The 20,079-nt window shown below is 36.3% G+C and overlaps 1 protein-coding gene across 1 annotated transcript in view; it reads right to left on the bottom strand.

Annotated features, from left to right (window-relative positions):
* The window catches only part of Kcnu1 (potassium calcium-activated channel subfamily U member 1), a 182,092-nt gene that overhangs the window by 133,475 nt on the left and 28,538 nt on the right, over window positions 1-20,079 (bottom strand). The window contains exons 3-10 of the mRNA XM_042699628.1: window positions 19,568-19,629; window positions 18,387-18,477; window positions 17,191-17,302; window positions 15,546-15,621; window positions 13,744-13,819; window positions 12,210-12,380; window positions 11,308-11,399; window positions 10,217-10,327 (exon numbers count right to left, since the gene is read on the bottom strand). Of these exons, the coding sequence (XP_042555562.1) occupies window positions 10,217-10,327; window positions 11,308-11,399; window positions 12,210-12,380; window positions 13,744-13,819; window positions 15,546-15,621; window positions 17,191-17,302; window positions 18,387-18,477; window positions 19,568-19,629 (791 nt within the window). The remainder of the gene's footprint in view (window positions 1-10,216; window positions 10,328-11,307; window positions 11,400-12,209; window positions 12,381-13,743; window positions 13,820-15,545; window positions 15,622-17,190; window positions 17,303-18,386; window positions 18,478-19,567; window positions 19,630-20,079) is intronic.

The following is a 20,079-nucleotide window of genomic DNA, read 5'->3' on the forward strand; positions in this document are numbered from 1 at the left end:
TGTGACATGATTGTTTCTGTTCCAAGGTGCAGTCTCATTATCAAAGGTACTTGTACTCTTTGGGGGGAGCAATCTTTCCTTGGCCCCACTTGTTGCTTTAAGGTAGCTTAGGTCCCTTATTATAAAGATGTTTATCAATCAGTTCTGTTTCCAGAATCCTAGGTGACTGAATAAGAGAATGGCTCAGAGCAAGGAAGGCAGAGCTAAAATGAAGGGAGAAATGCTTTTACCCTACTTTTAGTTAACTGGTAAGGTGATGTTAAGTGTCAGTACTTTTTAGTCAAATGAGTTTCCAAACACCATTACATTATGATATCTCACCACAATACTCAAATAGAAGTTCTAAGCCAAAAGACAAATAAAATATATTCTTTATAACTAGAAAAACATTCTTTTGTGTTCTTGTCCTGGAGCTTGATTTTTAGGATTTGGGCACTCTCCCTGATATTTTTAGTGCTTTGCCATTTGAGCCAAACCTCTACTTTCAGGTTTTTGATGGTTAATTGGAGCCTCGTGGATTTTCCAGTCCAGGCTGGCTCTGAAACATGGTCCTCAGATATCAGCTTTCTGAGGAGCTAGGATTATAAGTGTGAGCTACCAGCACCTAGTCATATTTAGAAATGTTAAAACAGAGACTGCTAACTGGGTGCTGGTGACTCATGCTTACAAATCTAGCTACTCAGGAGACTGAGATCTGAGGATCTCAGTTCAAAGCCAGCCTAGGCAAGAAAATCTCCGAGATTCTTATCTCCAACAAACTATTCAGAAAAATCCAGAAATGACATGTGACTCAAGTGATAGAGTGCTATCCTTGAGCAAAAGTACCTCAGGGACAGTACTCAGGCCTTGTGTTCAAGCCCTGGGATTGGCTCTCTCTCTCACACACACACACACACACACACACACACACACACACACACACACACACACACACACACACACATATATACACACACATTCAACACACACATACACCACAAATAGACTGCAAAAATCATATGATCTGAAGGAATTATAATTATATATATAATACACAAATAGACTGGTGAAACTCATGGTTTGAAGGAATTATATATACATATATATATAATTTTAAATATATAGCATATATATATAATATCTTATGTATAAGATGCACACACATTTGGACCCAGCAATAACAGTGCTTCAGGGAAAATGTATAGCTTTGCAAGTTAGTATTAGAATAAACTAAAAGAATATTAACAACCTCAAAAGTTCATTCTTTTATGCAAAACTAGTAAAACCTAAAGGAGAAAGAAACAAAAACAGATGAAGAAGATATCTATTGACAAAGTAAGCACAATAATAACAATATTATATATATATAAGTATTCATATTTACTTTGAAAACACTAATAATACTACAGAAAAATTAGAGAAAATTTTTTTGCTGATTAGCATGCTAAAGTCAAGTATATATACATATATATGTATATATTTTTTTGGGGGGGGGGTCCGGTCGTGGGGCCTGAACTCTGGGCCTGGGCGCTGTCCCTCAGCTCTTCAGCTCAAGGCTAGCACTCTACCATTGAGCCACAGTGCCACTTCCGGCTTTTTTCTTTTTGCTTATGTGGTGCTGAGGAATTGAACCCAGGGCCTCAGGCATGCAAAGCAAGCGCTCTACCACTGAGCCACCTTCCCAGCCCCATCAAGTATATTTTTTTTGAATGAAAAATAAGCAACTAAAACATTATAAGACAACAACATTTTCAATACTATGAAGAAACACAAAATACTGAGAAACATTCTTCCTGAGAAAGGATATAATATCAAAAGCAAATAAATAATACTTAAATAAATGGATACCCATAATAAGACTTAAGGAAGGATTTAAGGTAGAGAACTCATTTCTGAATTTAACGTTTCAGTTTGATTACCAGCAAATTTGAACAGTGCCTTTATAGCACAGGATAAAAGCACTGTAAAATTTATATGAAAGATAAAAGGCCAAGAAAAGCTTATGAACTACTAAAAAAGTACAAAAATAAAAAAGAGGGAAGGCATACTTTAGCATTTTATGACTAAGATTTTCATAGTTAGATATGTACAGCTTCGCAAGATCTATCTTGCAAAGATACAACTCTCTTACACAGCTGTACATATCTAACTGTGACAATCTTAGTCATAACAAGTTTAATATTTTAGATATGAGACCTTTGTCCATTGTATGGCTAGTGAAGGTCTTCTCCCAATGTAGGCTTTCTATTGATCTTGCTAGCTATGTCCTTTGCCATGCAGAAGCTCTGCAGCTTCATGCAATCCCATTTGTCCAACTTTTCTTTGATTTGTTGTGTTTCTCTGTCTCTATTAAGAAAATTTCTGCCTGTGCTAAGGAGACCTAGGGTTTCTCCTATTCCTTTCTGTAATGTTTCAGGGTGTCTGCTTTGACTTCAAGGTCTTTGATCCATTTGGAGTTGATTCTGGTTCAGGGTGACAAATAAGGATTTAGCTTTAGTTTTTTGCCAGCACCATTTACTGAAGAGGCTGTCTTTCTTCCATTCTATTTTTTAAGCTTCCATTCTATTTTTAAGCTATAGGTCTGGAAAAAAATTATATTCAATGAAGTAAGCCAGGCCCCAAGAAACATAGGTCCCATGGCTTCCCTTATTTGCAATAACTAGTACATGTGTAGGACAAGTAGAAAAGGTCAAAGGCTATGTATATATGACCACATAAGTTGATGTTAAGCGAAATGAACCCCAAGATAGGGACACAAATACTTTCTTTTCTTTCTTGCTATTGTTTCTAATGTATTATATAATGTACCATGTGATTTTTTTGTTTCTTTGTATGTTCTTCTCCCAAGGTATAAACCCCTGTTTTTTCACTGTATTTGATGTCGGTGCCCTGCATTTAAAAAAAATTATTATTGTGAAAATACCATACAGAGGGGTTACAATTACATGAGCAAGGTAATGAATACATTTCTTATCAACCATTGTTGCCTCCTCCTTTGTTTCCCCTTCCCATCCCCTCCCATCTCCCCGCCCCGAGCCAAAGTTGTAAAGTTCATTTTTCCACATAACATCTTGTACATCTCATTGTTGCAATGAGTCCATCTGTACCCCTATTTAAATTATTTGTTTATTCCCCTTCCTCTCTCCAAATTATACCAACATCAAATACAGGGAAAAAAGGGGTTATATCGTGGGGGAGGGACATACAAAGCAACAAAGAAATAATCTTATAAATATGTTAGAAACAATAGCAAGAAAGAAAAACAATTTGAGACCTTATCTTGGGGTTCATTTCGCCTAACATCAACTTACTTGACCATTTCTGCTTGTCTCAAACATATACTAGTTATTGCAAATAATGTATGCACTTCTCTAATTCTGGGAGGGGAAGGGAAAGAACAAAATGCTTAAGTAGGGATACAGGTTCACCCATTGTAACAATGAGATGTACAAGACACTATGTCGAAAGGAGGAGGCAGCAATGCTTGATAAGAAATGTACTCATTACCTTGCTCATGTAACTGTAACCTCACTGTATAGTATTTTTTACAACAAGACATACAAAAAGTTTAGTATTAATACAACTATAAGTAATAATAACTATTCATAGTGGTAGTGTTAGATCATTGAGCAGAAGAAGGGTATATTCAATAACTGGTCTTGGAAAAATAAAAATAGTTGAAATTTTATGCTTGAATCTTACCATATAAGAAACAAGTTCCAGACTGGTTGTAGTGACCCATATAATCCCAGCTATTTGGGAATCAGAGATCTGGAGGATATAGATTTAAGATAAGTTGAAGATGTAGCCTAGTAGTTGAGCATAGGTTCATAGCAAGACATAACCATTTGTTGTCTACAAGAAATGCATACCACTGACATAAAAGAATGGAAAACATTTATAAACAGATGCATCCCCAAAGCAAGCAGGAGTACCTATCTTCATACCTAATGACTTAAACCAAAGTTAATCAGAAGAGACAGGAGAATTCACTTCATAGTAACAAAGGGAACAATCGAATGAGAGAAAATAATAGACACGTATCAAATGTTGCTCCATCAAATTTCATTATATTATGGGACTTAACTGCATAGAAAGACCTCAATACAATAATAGACATAAAGGAAATGCAAATAAAGCTATACTGATACTCCATTTCCAGTCAGAATGACAATCAAAAAAGCAAACAAGAAGAAATGCTGGCAAGAATGTTGGGAGAAAGAGCCCTTTACACGCTTCTGATGGAAATGAGTGTGAAAGTTCCTCAGAAAATGAAAAATGGCTGCTCTTATGATGTGTTATGCCATTCTTGGCATATTTCTGAAGAAGTATATATCAACACTCAAGACAGACATCTGCACACCCATCTTTCTTGTAGCACCATTCCCTGTAGCCAAGCTGTGGAATCAGCCTAGGTACCAATAACTGCAATGGATTAAAAATGTGGTAACTACACACAATGGATTATTATTCATCCATAAAGAAGAATTATGTCACAATTTGCAGGAAAATGGATGGAACTGGAGATCATTGTGTTGGGTGTGCTCCAAGAGCCAAATATCACATGTTTTCATGCATATGGGGGACTATATACCAAAAATAATGATAGAGGTAATGGGATTTGAATGTAAAAAGGGGAATACCTGGGGCAGGATCAGCTGGCAGGAGAGCAGAAAAGGAGAGCACTAGGGGTGAAGAAGATTGGCATATGTTCATACACAAATTGAGATAGAATAATGAAACTTAAATACTGAAAAAGGGAGTGTGTGATTAAGGGACCATAATAGGAGAGGTGAATTTGTTCAAAGTATCCTGTACACATTTATGGATTATCACAATGTAACCTTCATATACTACCTATGATAATAAAAAATACCAAAAATAAAACCCCACAAAATAATGAAAGAGCTGAGAGTATTTATCTCTGTGCAATAGGATTGACTCTACTGAGGGTTTCAAATGCTTTATAATTTCTATTTATTTATTATGTCCTGCTTAATTTAACCATAGTTGTTGTATAGAATTAGGTTATTGCTTACTAGAAATGTTATAAATCTATCTTTATGAAACTTCAAAGCATATCTTAGATATTTTTGTTAGAATGATAAGCAAGTAATCCAAGAATGAAATATGATCATTTCTGTGTCAATTGTCTAATGTTTTACATAAATTCCTGTAAAGATATTTGCATTTTAAAATAACTGGAAGTTTGGTTATTATTATTTGCATTCTTTGGTTTGACTGGGTTTAGCTAGTTGGTACTTGTGCTGCATATGCTGTGTTGGAGACACAGGGCTGTGTTTGGCCAAGAGCTTTACTTGATTAGAGCAACCAAGATGACATTATTTATATGTCTGTTGCATAAACTAGACTCGCTGTAACTTCTGGTCCTGAATAAAAGATTTTCTCCAAGTAAATATAGCTGAATCTCTATATATCCATTCAGGACCCCACAAGACTGAAAACAGAAGCTGTCAAAAATTCAAGTGCTGGGCACACTATCACTTGTGCTTATTTTATTAGCTAAAAGGAGTCCAAAATCCAGTTGAGTCAAAGCCCAGGCCAGATTCAACAGAAGGAGAACATACTCTACTTCTGGTAGGAGGAGGAGAACATATATAAATATTGTGGAGGAACTGCTTGCAGCCATCTTTAAAAACAGTCATAAATTCCACACCCTTACCCTGTTCAAAATGCTTAGTAGCCACTCACTCTAAGATTCCTCACTCTAAGTCCCATATCATTACAGCATCTGCTTAATTTCCTTGACATCATCCTCTAAATCTAGTCTAGACCTCCACTGAGCACTGCAAGCATAGCTTCTGCTAATCTGAAGACATAGAAACTGAACAGTCTCATTTCATCATCACATCATATATAAAACACATTGTGATGAGACAGAGACAGGAAAATTGCCATATTTGTAATTTAGTATGTGGGACACAAACTTGAAATCTCTCTAAATTTTGGAAATCTCTTTGAATATTCCTGGCCAGAGAATGTGTTTTGTTCACAGACCATTGCTGTGGCTCAGGAGCTAACCTATTTTTCTAAATCCTTGCAGTTCCCTTGTGTCCTGTGGGCCAACCTCATCCTTGTTCCTTGTGTTTGTATTTGGGTAGCTTTCTCTTCCTGATTTCTGCTTGTGCCTACCCTGAGGGGGCTGTCCAAGTCACTTTGTTTTTATTTTTTCCTTTTTGACCTTTCTCCCCTTTTATTCCAAGCTGGCAGGACTGTTACAGGAAAATGTTGTTTAAGGCATTGCAAATTGCAAGATTTCTATAAATCTTATTCATATTTATGTCATGACTCCAAAGTCACAATTCATCATCCCTTAGACTTAGAAATGTTACGCTTTCGGGAAGAATGGAAAGTTCTTCGAATTCCTTTTGCCCAATGGAGAGCATCTGCAGGTCACTACCCTAAATCTTTTTGAGGTCTAAATAGTCTTGTAGCCCCATCTTTTCATCGGGGCTGCACCTTGCCCTTGGTTTTCTTTCTTCTGAGATGCTTTTCCTCATTGACGTTTTTGGCCAGCTGTAGAGGGCTATCCTGGATCTTCTAAGTTGCTTTATATAATGGTTTGAATGTAGACCAATTTTCTATGAATACCATAGAGGAGTAAAATAAATAGCAGTATTCTTTGGGGGCAATCTGAGCTTCCAAATTGTATAGGTACATTTTCTATTTTTCAGGTTATTGCAGTAACATGCCTCTAAATTGTACCCTGATAACATCGTATCCTCTTCCTCCTGCAACCAGCAGCAGCTTCTTCATTGGCTTTTCAGCCCCTTCAAGTTTCCAGACAAACCTTCGAGTTTCTGCCTACCACCAGTTGGCTTCTAGAATAATAGCACTTCAGTCATCATACCATCTTTCTTTGGTGGTGGTGGGCGATCCGTTATCCTTTCCTGCAAAATGTATCATTCTAGAATGTTTTGACAGGAAATAACAATGACAGACAACTTTTGTGATTTTGTGGGTTGGCTGGTCTCAGCCAGAAGATTCTCTCATTCTCTGTAGCATTGATGGGGCCATGGATGTGGGCATATTTATCTGGGAGTGGGGAACTGCACTGTCTACCACTATGTTTTACTGATGTAATTATGGTTTCAGTTCTATGAGAACATTTGCTTGGAGCTGGCTAAGTAATGTAGTCTGAGATTTTACAGGATGGCTTAGGGCTCCAAACACAAGTCAAAACTGTCATTCTCCTTAAAAGCAAGGACTCCTACCAGTGTCACGTTTTCTGCCTTGTACTTGCCAAATCAAGTCACAGACCAGCTCAGATTCAAAGGGGGAGAGAGGCCACTTTTAAATGGAGGATCACTAAGAATATACAGAAAAGGAAATACTGACAGGTGTAGTCAGAAGAAATTTACTTCAAATGTAATAATCACTTCAAAAGCAACAAGGTAATGGGAGAGAGGAAATTGGAGGGCATCAATTTAGACAGGATGGATAAGAAAGGTTACTTTGGGTGCTGAGGATGACAACAAAGTGGTTATTCAAGTCAACAGAAGACTTTAAGAGCCGAAGAACCAGTTAAGCAATCATTATGAAGGGTTTTAGAGACAAGCTTTCACTTTGAATAGGATTATGATAGTGGAGATGGAGCAATTAAAACAGAATCAGAATTTAGTTGTGAGTCCAGATTGCTGTTACTGATCAAGATACATGCAGGGTTTGAGGGAGGCAGGGATGTCAAGGACAACACCCTGGTTTTCTGGGTTTTATATTTGTGTATGAGTGTGTTGGTCCTGGGGCTTGAACTAAGGACCTGGGTGCTTAGCTTATTTTCCTTTTGCTCAAGTCTAATGCCTTACTATTTGAGCGACTGCTCAACTTCTGGATTATTTGGTCATGAATTAGAGATAAGGATTTCACACATTTTTGTGCCCAGGCTGGCTTTGAACATGATCCTCAGATCTCAATTTCCTTAGTAGCTAGAAGTACAGACAAGAGCCACTGACACTTTGCTTTGTGAAATGGTATTTGTGATCTTCCTCTTAATTTGTTTGCAAAAGGGATACACACTCATATTTGGAAATGTTGATTAAGAGGGACCATAGAAACATAAGAGTAGAAACTTCTGGTAAACAATTAGTAATGTGACTATGATCCATAGGAAACATCTAGTGGAAGATGTAAATTTTGGAGCCATCAGATTATAGATTCAACAGACAAGGTTCTAAATGGGTACACCTACCACTTAAAATTTTTATTAGTTTTCTTTACAAGTGCATACAACAAACTCACATTAGACCATAAAAATTCGGCAGAAGAAAAATACATCCTTTTTCATATACAATGATTTCATCATCTCATTTGGATTATAATGATTAGCTTGTCACTATTTTTACTTAAGTACATTTTCTTTCCTACTTTTAACTTTTTTATAGTTAAGGATTCAAATAATGCACAGATTTTAGGGAAAAAGTCATTACAATGATAAGAAACCACAACTGTTGCCTGTCCAACACCAGCACCATAAAGTTGCTGAAAACACTACTGACTTCATGTTGCATGTACAGAGTGCAAATACATGGTGGACTAGAAATATTATATGTAAAAGAGCAAGTACTCAATTATAAAAGAAATGAAGATTGTGATACAATCCTGTGTAAGATCAGAATGTCATTTTAAAGCTGGCTGATTTATTAAATGATGTTGGAAAAACTAATCACTTGAGAAAAATAATGATGTTAGCATTTTACCTATGAAGCAAATAAATCCTAGAGTGTCTGAATATTAAAAATCATAATCATGGAAACATAAAAACTGTAGGGAAACATTCATTTAATTCTAGGGTAGCGATGTCAAAGAATATCTGAAAAGCAAGAAGTTAAAAGGGATCAGTGGGCAGATACATGTGAATATAATCTTATTTCTAAAATAAAAGCATGAAAAAAAATTATAAAGCAAAAGATGGAGAAAAATATGAGGGACTAACTCTTAAGTAGTAGAATACTATCTTGGTGGGAGCTCTGAATTCAAATCCAAGTAACCACAAATTGAAAACAAACAAACAAACCAACAAAATATCCTCATATTAGCTGGTCACTGGTGGCTCATACCTGCAATCCTAGCAGCAACAGGAAAGTCTGTGAGACTCTTATCTCCCAGTAAGGACCAAAAAAGCCAGAACTGGAGCTGTGCCTCAAGTGGTAGAGCACTAGTCTTGAAAGAAAAAATTCAGGGACAGTGTCCAGGCCCTGGGTTAAAACTCCAGGATTGGCAAAACAAAAAACAAAAAAAAAAACAAAACAAAACAAAAGCTCTCAATAAAGTAAGAAATGACCCTTCTAATAGAAGAAAATAAAAAATATAAAGAATTATAAAAATATAAAGAATTATAAAAGAACAGTGGAAAACCAAAATTGTTCAATCTCTTTGAAGGTTGACAATCATAAAGTAAAATAGCAAAAAGTCAGTTTGTATTCTTAAACAATACTTTAAAAAAAGTCTATTTCGGTCAAATGTCTATTCTCAGTGTTTGACAAACTCTAATTTAAACTCTGATTGTGAATTGCATAGAACACAAGCATAATGAGGACAATCATTTCTGCGACTTGAACTTTACTTTTCCAACTCTAAGAAAAGTTGGAATAATAATTATAAATGACACCAGACTTTTATGCAAAATTATGGTCATTCATTATGATAAGTGCTAAGTAATGTATATACTATTTGTAGAGTGCCACTTAAGTCATTTAAGTACATATACAGAAAGTCAACTAGCAAATATTTTCAAAATATTTGTATAGGTTAACTCTGGGCATAAGATTAAATTTCTATTTTCTCATTTATTATTATTTCATGCATAATAAACATGAAGACTACAGGTAATTTTATCCCACTGAAACTATTTACAACTGAAATTTGTTGAATGGTAACTACTTTGCACAACTACTTAAAAACTATAAAAAATTAATAAAAATTACAATATATTTTACAGGGGTGTATCATTGGCTTACTCCTGTAATCCTATCTCTTCAGGAAACTGTGACTTGGAGCACCACAGTTCAAAATCAGCCTGTGCAGAAATGTTTATGACATTCCAACTCCAAAATAATCAGAAAAAATAGCCTGAATTCATTATTCATGCCAGTAAGCTGAGCAAGCACAAGGACCCGAGTTCATTCACTAGCACTGACAAAGCAAAATAAAATCAAAGTGATTTACAAATAGAAATATATGTTAACTCAGGATCCATGAACTATGTCTCTATACTTACTCTCCCAGGAAAACAATCTCAGTGTTGATTTCCCCGGCCTTGTGACGGAGAAAATTCCTCAGAAAGGCAGTGACGCTGTCAACAGTGATGTTTCCACAGACCACGATGAATCTAGGCAGTGAGAACAGGAAGGTAGGTCATCTGAGGAACAGAAAGTATATCTGTATCCCGTCATCTATAGGGAATGGATTCTAAGAACCCCAAGTATAACCAAATCTGCAGGTGCTTAATGTTCCTCATGTAAAATGGCATCATATTTACATACAATCTACACAATAATCCTCTCTATATTTTAAAAATAATCTCTAGATTACTCATAATATTTATTAAGATGAGAATGCCATATGGTATAGGAACAGTGAGACAAGGAAAGCAAATCTGTACAATTCATTTCAGATATAATTGTTTGTGACTTTTTAAAAATCTCTCCTTAACTGATTCCATGGCACAGAACCCATAGAGAAGATTGCCTATAGCCAGGGTTTAGAGACAATTAGATTAAAGTTGGTTGTAAGTAAGTCTGAATGGCCCAGCTTTCAAAACCACTAACACTAAAGATTCTTATCTTCTACATGAAAAAGAAGCATTCATTTTGGTAGTATTCTAGCTCACTCTCAAAAGGGCTTGACATCAAACTATTATATGTAGTTTCAGAAATGTGATTGTTATTGCTGGATTTGTCATAGTTATTTGTAATTTACAATGGACTTACTGTAGCATGTATGCTCTCCTTGTGAACTCCGTTATTCACAATTAAATAGCATTCTTTGGAGAATTAATCTATCTATTCCCCTCTCTCCTTTCTCTTTTAATTCCATTGCTTTCTCTGGAGCTCTTTCTCTCTCTCTGTTATTTAGAATGACATAGCTCATTTAATGCTCTCATGAACATCTACATAGTATCTCATAGCAAGCATGAAACATTGTTTGTACGGTGTTTATTCTAGTACTGCCCTCTTTAGTAAATAAAGGGTCTTGCCAATATATTCAACTGTGGTTCTGTAATTAGGGCAGGCAGTAGGTGTTGAGACTGAGATCCATGAATAATGGCACAGTTAAAACTGTAGAAATTGTTCATGAAACACTACTTACTTCTTCCCTTTCACAACTTGGTAAGACGTGGTGAATTTCTTCTTGTTAGCAAAAAGTTCTACCATTTCAGGGACATAGTTTGCAAATAGGACCTAAAATGATCAACAAATGAAATCTTAGGTCTTTTTATTCTGACGGATATTGAAGAAAGAAGTTATATATAATTTCCTCTTATTTAGCATGGGTTATGATAGAGAACAACATTTTAAAAAGGAGAAATTTGTCTTCCGTATGTTTCAGTCTTCTGATTTGGTTAAAATTTAATAAATGCTGTACCACATTTGAAGTAATCAAAGCAAAGGCAAATAGTAAGATAGCTTTCCCTGCCAATTTTGTCTCCTTTTGTGATTTATACCTTTCTTCTTAGTATAAAATCACAACAAGTGATTTTATACTTATAAAATTAGAATAAGTGATTTTAAATTATTTGAGCCTTGAAAAGTCACTAAAGGAAAGTTTCCTTTGTTCTTGATACCATTCTGAATCAAGCACAGATGTCTACTTATCATCAAACATGAGTATCATGAGTCTTAGGATGGAACACAACTTTCTTTAGATCACATCTCAAATGTCTTAAATATCTTCCTCTTTAGAGTAAAGACTAAGTTGATAGGCAAAGATTAAGAAAGACAAGTTCTCTCAAATAAATATAGAGTCTAATAAGGAAAATAGGCCCCTTTGTCTACCATTCTTGTCCCCAGGAAACTGAATAATTGCATTATTGACTCCAAGGGACATAATTTGGAAAATGCAGAATCTATGCATCTTTAGTATCATATGATACCTGCATTGAATAAGGCAACATTCTCTCTCAAACCTAGGTTGCCTTATTTCTCACCATTAACCAAATGCTTTTCCAGCTTATGTAGCTATATTCAAAAAAGAATAGGAATAGTCTTCACCAAGCTGCCCAGGGTGAAGAACACGATGAAGGCCCGTCCTAGAGATGTCCTAGCCACCACATCTCCAAAGCCAACAGTGGATGTTGTTGCCACAACCAGGTAAATGGAGTCAAAATATGAAATGTTCTGTGCATTTCTATCTTTGAGCCAGGGGTCACCAGAATTTTCTACCTGTCCAAAGAAAGAAGAATTAGGTCTATGAATGGAATGAAGCATTTTAGAAAGACTAGGCAAAATACTGGATTGATTTCACTCATAACTCAATTTAATAAAAAGTCACATGCTAATCAACCTGCTGTGAAAGTTTTGAAAATCGTGGATAGTCATTGTAAAGCTTGGTGTCTGAAGGGCAGTGGCTTGCCTTCAGCATTTGAAATATTCCACAGGAGAGATGTGACCCTACCTGTCTCTTCACAAGGCACATCATCACTATGGTATCCTCAGCCAAGAGACTCCAGCGATTATCACACATTCTCATTTTGCAACCAAATTAGGAACATCGTAGAGGGAAATAGTGTGAGCGCATCATTTCAGTGAGCTGTGATATGTCCAACCAAACCAAACCAGACTGCCAAATAATCTCCTTTTCTAGGCAAAAATCTTTCCCATGATTAAAAAAATAATTCCAGATGGTCTATATAACACATAATCATTATTATACATGATATATACCATGTATCATTTGTCATAATATTTATGCTTATACACAATTTGTAAGTATATATAACGTTCCTTCCTCTTTCCTTCCCTCCTTCCTTTCCTCTCTTCCTTTCTTCCTTCCTTCTTTGCTTCCTTCCTTTGCTGCTGCTGCTTCTACTTCTACATATTTTGGGGGGGAGAAGGTGTGGGTAAAACCTAGGATTTCACATAAGCAAGTACTCTACTACTAAGCTACACCTCAGCACTGGTGTAGCTTGACTTTTTACATTTGTCTTAAATTCAAGAATTCTCCAACTTCCATGAAGATTTAGCAGTAAACACTACCTCTTGCATATACTTTTACATTGAACTAGGTGTTTCCAAAGAGCAGATTTGGGAAGCTGGAAGAAGGAAAGAGATACCTTCGATGTGGGAGTCACATAATTAAGGCAAATATGAGGTTGGAAAACAACCTAGAAGGAGGAAGTAAATAGTTAAACCTCTGGTTTCTGCATGCTTTTCTCCATTTCTCAAAGGAAGGAGGCTCATACTGACAAATGCTATGCTAGTTAGCTTTACATCTGTCAAATACCCATGATAACCACTTAAAAGAGGAAGTTTCTTTTACTTATGAGTTCAGTCGGTTCAGTCTATGCATTATAGTGGCATGGAGATGTGATAGGGACGCTTATTTAACTCTTGCTAGGTAGGAAGCAGAGAAAGTACAGGTACCTAGGCCATACCTCCTGGGACCTAGTTCACTTTTTTCCAGGTAGGCCTCATCTATTAATGTATAGCTCCACTGGAAATCAAGTTTTCAATACATGAACCTGGGGAGGATACCTCATATTAAAATTGTAAGAGTTGCTGGTAAGGATCATAAAGAGATACATACCAGGTGAATGAATCCAGCAGCTGTGAACCAGGTACTGAGAATTATTGCTAACAGCTTGGAAAGTTTCACTGAATTACTAGAGAAAGAAAGACAAAGAGCTATTGTGTATCCTTAAGCAGCTCCCAACACAACATAAATACACCCTCTGAAACCTTGCTTGCTGCTCATACTGGGGTTCAGATAGAAAATAATAGGCATCCCCTGAGCTCATGAGAAATAGACTACTGTCAATCTGCATTGTTACAGATCTTTGTTTAATTCAACATTAGAGTATGAAAAACACAGCTCTAAAATTTACATATTCTCACAAAATCTTAAAAACCTGTAGATTTTGATTTTGGTGCTATCTGCTAGCCTGGTTTTACATAGCTTTAAATATTAAGAAATAAGATGAGCACCTGTGGCTCACGACTGTAATCCTAATTACTCAGGAGTCTAAGAACTGCAGATTGTGCTCAGGGCCAGCCTGAGCAAGGAAGTCCATGAGCCTCTTATCTCCAAATAACCACCAAAATAGTCAGAAAGCTGTGTCTCAAGTAATAGAGCTCTAGACTTGAGCAAAAAAAAAAAACTTAGAGACAGTACCTGGACTCTGAATTCAAGCCCCAGGAACAGCACACCCAATAAAATATAACATAAATTTGATAAATGATTATTTTATCTAAAGTAATGGTCCAAAATGTCAGCAGTTCATGGTGTGGGCCTGACCTAAAAAATAAATTTTGAGTAGATTACAAAAATGTAGAGTCATTCAGATTGCTGAAATTACACCAGCATCTTTGAAGGAAAAAAATCAGGTGGCCAAGTCTACCAAGGATGTTCCTAGATTTTAGGTGAAATCTCTATGGCTTGCAGGCAGGACACTTGTAGGTTCTTTCTTTTTTCTTTACTTTCTTTTTTTTGGGGGGGTGGGGGGGGGTCCATTGTGGGGTTTGAACTTAGGGCCTGGGTGCTATCCCTAAGCATTTCGGCTTAAGACTAATGGTCCACCATTTTGAGCCACAGCACCACTTCCAGTTTATTGGTGGTAAATTGGAGATAAGACTTTCCTGCCTGAGCTGGCTTTGGACTGTGTTCCTCAGATCTTACCCCCCTGAGTAGCTAGGATTACAGGCATGGACTTCCATTGCCAGGCCTAGCTGTCATTTCTTACTCAAACCTCTCCACAATGCACACATTCTCAGCAAAGAGATCCATTGGATAGCATTTACTATTTCTAATGAGAATGTATAGAGATTTATGAGGGGTGACAGACAACTGCTTGAAACTATAGAAATATTGTAGTTTTTTCCCTCTCTCTCTCTTAAATTTGATGTTTGAACTAGAGTTTAGGACCTCATGAGGCATGTGTTGTACCACATGTGTTGTACAGTTTCTATAAGCAAGTTTACTGCTACTAGCAGAAAGCTGTCATGCTCATAGAAATTGTTACATCTCTGCCTACAGAAGCATTTCCTATTTTATCTAACCAAGAGAACAAATGTACAGGAACAAAGTCCCTGAGTTGGCTGATTATTTTCTTGGGGGGGGGGCATGGTAGAGACTTAGATTTAAAACCTAAATGGACTTATAAACTGTAGCTTTGCTAAACAAAAAATAACACATCTCTTTAGAGTGATTGCACAGTCTTCAGCCACTGTGGGATATAATACAATAGGAGGAATTGAATGGCATCACAGATGACATACTTTTTGCACTGAAATTCTGGTGAGATATAGTGGTTTTGGGGGGTCCAGTTAATATTTTAACTTTCTAAACCAAACTACTAAGCAAACAGTATGTTAGACAGGGTTGGTGCTTACCTGGTCTTAATGACCTGTAGAATTTGCAAGATTTGAGGCAGTTCTAGCAGCCTTAGAGCTCTGAGGAACCTTAACCCTATAAAACAATGAAAAAGGGTGAAGCTGCCAAAGGAAGAGGGTCATTTTAGAAGTAGCTTGACTTGCTACACTCCCAGAAATGTAAGATATAATATGATATAATAAATATAGTGGTGTATGATACTGTGTAATACTAGAGATTACTATATTACATCATGTTGTACTTTTATTATAATTCTGTAGGATAAAGGGCACGATCTCTGACACTTGTTAGCTATTGTCACCTAAAGCAACCTCCTCAATTTAGCTTCTCATCTATGTAGTGGGATTCAATAGTACCCCCTCATATAGCTATAGGATTAACAAAAAGCATGTGGAAGCACACGTCACGTATAATCAGCACTCTTCATCTCATTCTAACTCTTCTACAGAATTGAAAGCAACATTTCCCTAAAGCACTTAAACACCTCGCATATACAATCTTTATGAACATAAACTCTATGCTATGATTCTCAGCATTATAGGATGTTTTCTTTTATGTAGTTTTGCTAATGATGACACTAGGGGATGGAATGGGGTTATGTTCTATAAAACAGAATTAAATCAAAATAGAAAATGACACGACATCTGATCAAAGCTACTCAATGGCTATTCACAGTTACCACAACTATCTTAAAGATGAAACAACTAAACAGGTCCCAAATATGTTTTATAGGTCTAGAGTTGATGATCAGCTTTTATAGACCAGGAGTTGTTTTTATATCATAGCCCATATGAAATCCCAGCACACCGGTGTCATAGGGGAATAAACTGTGGGAGCCTTGCTTTCTAGATTATGGATATAGCTATTCTATAAATAACTATGATGTCCCTACATATACTGGGTGCATTGCTATACGCCAAGGTTAACAAATAGCCTCTGCAAATGTATGCAAAACCATACTATGAAGGGGGAGGGATTTTTAAAAAATATTTTAAAAATTGTCATTAAATAGATATAAAAAGACTTCAACATGTCAGTTTATGAGTACAATATCTTAATCAGTGTCACACTGGCCATCATTCTTCCCCCATCTGTTTATTACTTTCTTTCTTTTTTGTCAGTCATGGGGCCTGAACTTTGGGCCTGGGCACTGTCCCTCAGCTCTTCAGCTCAAGGAGAGCACTCTATCATTTGAGCTACAGCACCACTTCTGGCTTTTTTTCTGCTTATGTGGTGCTGAGGAATCAAACCCAGGGCCTCATGCATGTAAGGCGAGTACTCTACCACTGAGCCACCTTCCCAGCCCTCCCCCCCCCATCTGTTTAAACCCCACTTATCCCCTTCAAGTTTCTTAGTTTCATTTTCCCATATTCACCCACCATTCCTTTCTCCATTCATCCACCTGCTCCCCAGTGTCAGTTTCATGGTATTTCTTTTGTCAAATTAACAGTTAAGTTTTCAAAGGAGTTAGATCATGGGAATCCATCCCTGTTCATACCACACTTTTTTCAGTTTCATTGTGTTTATATGCATATGTCCCAGGGATTTCCTTAAATATCAGTGAGACATTTAAAAATTGAATACTTTTAACCAAATGTTGAACCTTCCTTTTAGACCCTGTAGTGACTCTCACAACAGACTTACCTAGCCAATTACTCTTCAAATAATAAGAAATAAAGGCTGGTGGGACGGTAAAAATGTCCACAATTGAATTCAGTTCCACCCAGAACTTGATCTTGTCACCAGCTGCCAAAAACTATGAAATAGAAAATAACACCTAAAATTCTGTTACCTTAAGGAATTTTAAAGTGAACACAATATGAAAATGACATTTTTCAGTTACATTTCATTCACTTGATTTCACTTCATTTTACACATGTGCAAAAACATACATCTTTATGCAAAATACAGATGCACACATAGACACAGAAATTGTGATTTTAATTGGTGTTCAATAAATGAATACTGAGCTTTTTGCTGCTTCTAAAGTTTTCTGATTTATATACATACATATAAAATTATACATATGTATATAATATATGCATAGATTATATAATGTACATAATTATGTATATAAAACCTGCTACTGTGAGGAATGAAGAGATTTGACTAATGGTGTTTCTCAATAAAGAAGGTGCATCTCTCTAGTTCAACTGGTCATAGCCCCTATGAGCTTCCTTATTTAGAGTAAGAAATATATAGTTCCAGAGTCTACTTACTATAAAAGGAGATTTTGACCATCCATGTGTTCAAAGTTTTAGGAAGCTCACAGAAATAAATATACATAGATACACATACAAAGATATGTATACAGGACATGTTTACATACATTAAAAGTCTTGTTTTTGTATGTCTACAGACATGGGCATATGTGTCTGTAGGTAAGCAGACATATAGACAGATAGGTAGAAGTCTCTCTCACCATTACATATATGAATATATTAAAATCTAGATCCAGGGAGTGCTTAATAAATGCTTCCAAAATAAGGGAAGCGTTTAATAAATATTAACAAAATCTGAAACAAAAGTGCACAAGCACTTTACATAGTTGAGTGGAACATATGTCTTTAGTGGAAGCATCAACTCTCCTGGGGACTTGTTATGCTTGTTCTAATAGCCTGTGATTACTGGTAAAGCTTTCTCTGTGGCAAGTGGAATACCATAGAAGGCCATTATGACAGGTTTTCAATTGAGTTGGAGAGAGGACTCGGTCTCATTACATCTACTGAACAGCTAAGAGCACAGACCTTTGATCCTTAGACCCTTCAAACCTGGTTAGATTGTGTAATTTTGCTCTTGTTGTATTTGTGTGTTTTCTCCGACTTCTCATAGGTACTTACTCTTAACCCAAAATAGAAACTAAAGAAAGCATTGAAAATCAAATCAATGGGTATTGTTATATCGTCATATGAAGAACAGCTTCCAACAGGGCTGGAAAAGAAATAAAGACAGTTTGCAAAGTGGAATACTGTAAAAGTTACGTTACTAAAAATGAATTAAATGAGAGAGCAGGCAATTTTCTTTGCATTCAACGTGGATGGTCAGTTCACACAAAAGTTGAACTCTGAAGAAAATTACCTTTCTTTTGGGAGTAGAGCCATGCATAAACAAAACAATTGGACCACCCAGGGAACTGGAAATAACAGGAAAATTACCCACCATTTCTGTCATGTGATTGTTGGTTCTATTTCAATTTTTATCAATAGAGTTTTGGGGGTTTTTTTTGGTTTTTTTTTTTTTTTTTTTTTTTTTTTGCTCTACACATTATGTGGCTCTCTTGATTTCCAGAACCATTTATCAAGTCAGGGTGTTTTTAAGCTTGTCTATATCTTGATATAGAATTGCTATGGGACAAATGGACTTATTTGAATCAAATTCAAAATAGTTTCCTATAAGATCTTTAGGAATTTACAACACACACTCAGTTTCTGTAGGTTCTCTAACATGTCCTGACTTTGAGGGATCTGACATGCTCATAATTTAGTTCATCTGAGACTTCCAGAAGATTGGTATGGAGTTCAGATTAAATTGGCTTAGTCCAACAAACCCCTCTAAGCTTGCTAGAGAAGCAAAACTTTCAGAAAAGGGCTGCTGCTTTACTTGAGGTGAGGTCTGGCATTTTCTCAAAACTCTGAACTTACACTTCTACACCCAAAGAATTCACTGCCCTTCATAAGGGCTCAAGTAAGGAGATGACACGAAAGCTTGGAGCCCTGGTGAATCTAAGGCATGTCTGTGTCCCCCATGCAACGGGGGATGGCAGAATAAGGGAGAGTTCTCAATTTATTATAGAATTGAGCTTAGGGCTGACTACACTAGTAAGTATGTGCACTACACACTTACTCCTCTGGGAGAATGTGTGTGTGTGTGTGTGTGTGTGTGTGTGTGTGTTTCTGTCTGTCTGTCTGCCTAAGTGTCTGTGTATTGTGGGAAAGTGTATTAAACATTATTCCTGAGCAGGTATGTCAAAGTAGTTAAGTTTCTCTTACATCAGACAAAAATGACAGAGAATTTTACTTACTCAGTAGAATTGATGAAATAGATTATGAGAGACCCGATGCTTAGTACAAAAACGAGGAGCACCTAAAAACAAAGCAAAACAAAGCAGGGACAAATGTGCAAATCTGTTTTATTGGCATGGTACAAATAAACCAATACCACTGCGCTTCCTCTTTTCAAAATCAATAAACTAAATTTTATTGTGACAACAGAGGATATACTATAGGTGGAAGAACAAACAAAGGAAACAACTAAATCACATAGTACATTAAAAACATCATCATCAACAAAGAAAAACCCCTTATGTCCATGTCTTGAAGTTCATTTTGCTTAACATCATCTTATATAGCCATATGTTCATAGCTATTATGTAACTGAAATCCCTCTGTATATCACCTTGGTAATAAAAAATATGTAAAAGAAAGGATCAAACTAACAAATTTTAACACTTACTATACATTGACAAAACTGTGACCCTGTGGAAGAATACATGCAATGACCAACTAAATAAAATGTGACAAACAGAAAAAAATA

Source organism: Dipodomys spectabilis, unplaced genomic scaffold, assembly GCF_019054845.1.
Source record: "Dipodomys spectabilis isolate Male_0828 unplaced genomic scaffold, ASM1905484v1 ptg000009l, whole genome shotgun sequence".
Taxonomy (NCBI): Eukaryota; Metazoa; Chordata; class Mammalia; order Rodentia; family Heteromyidae; genus Dipodomys; species Dipodomys spectabilis.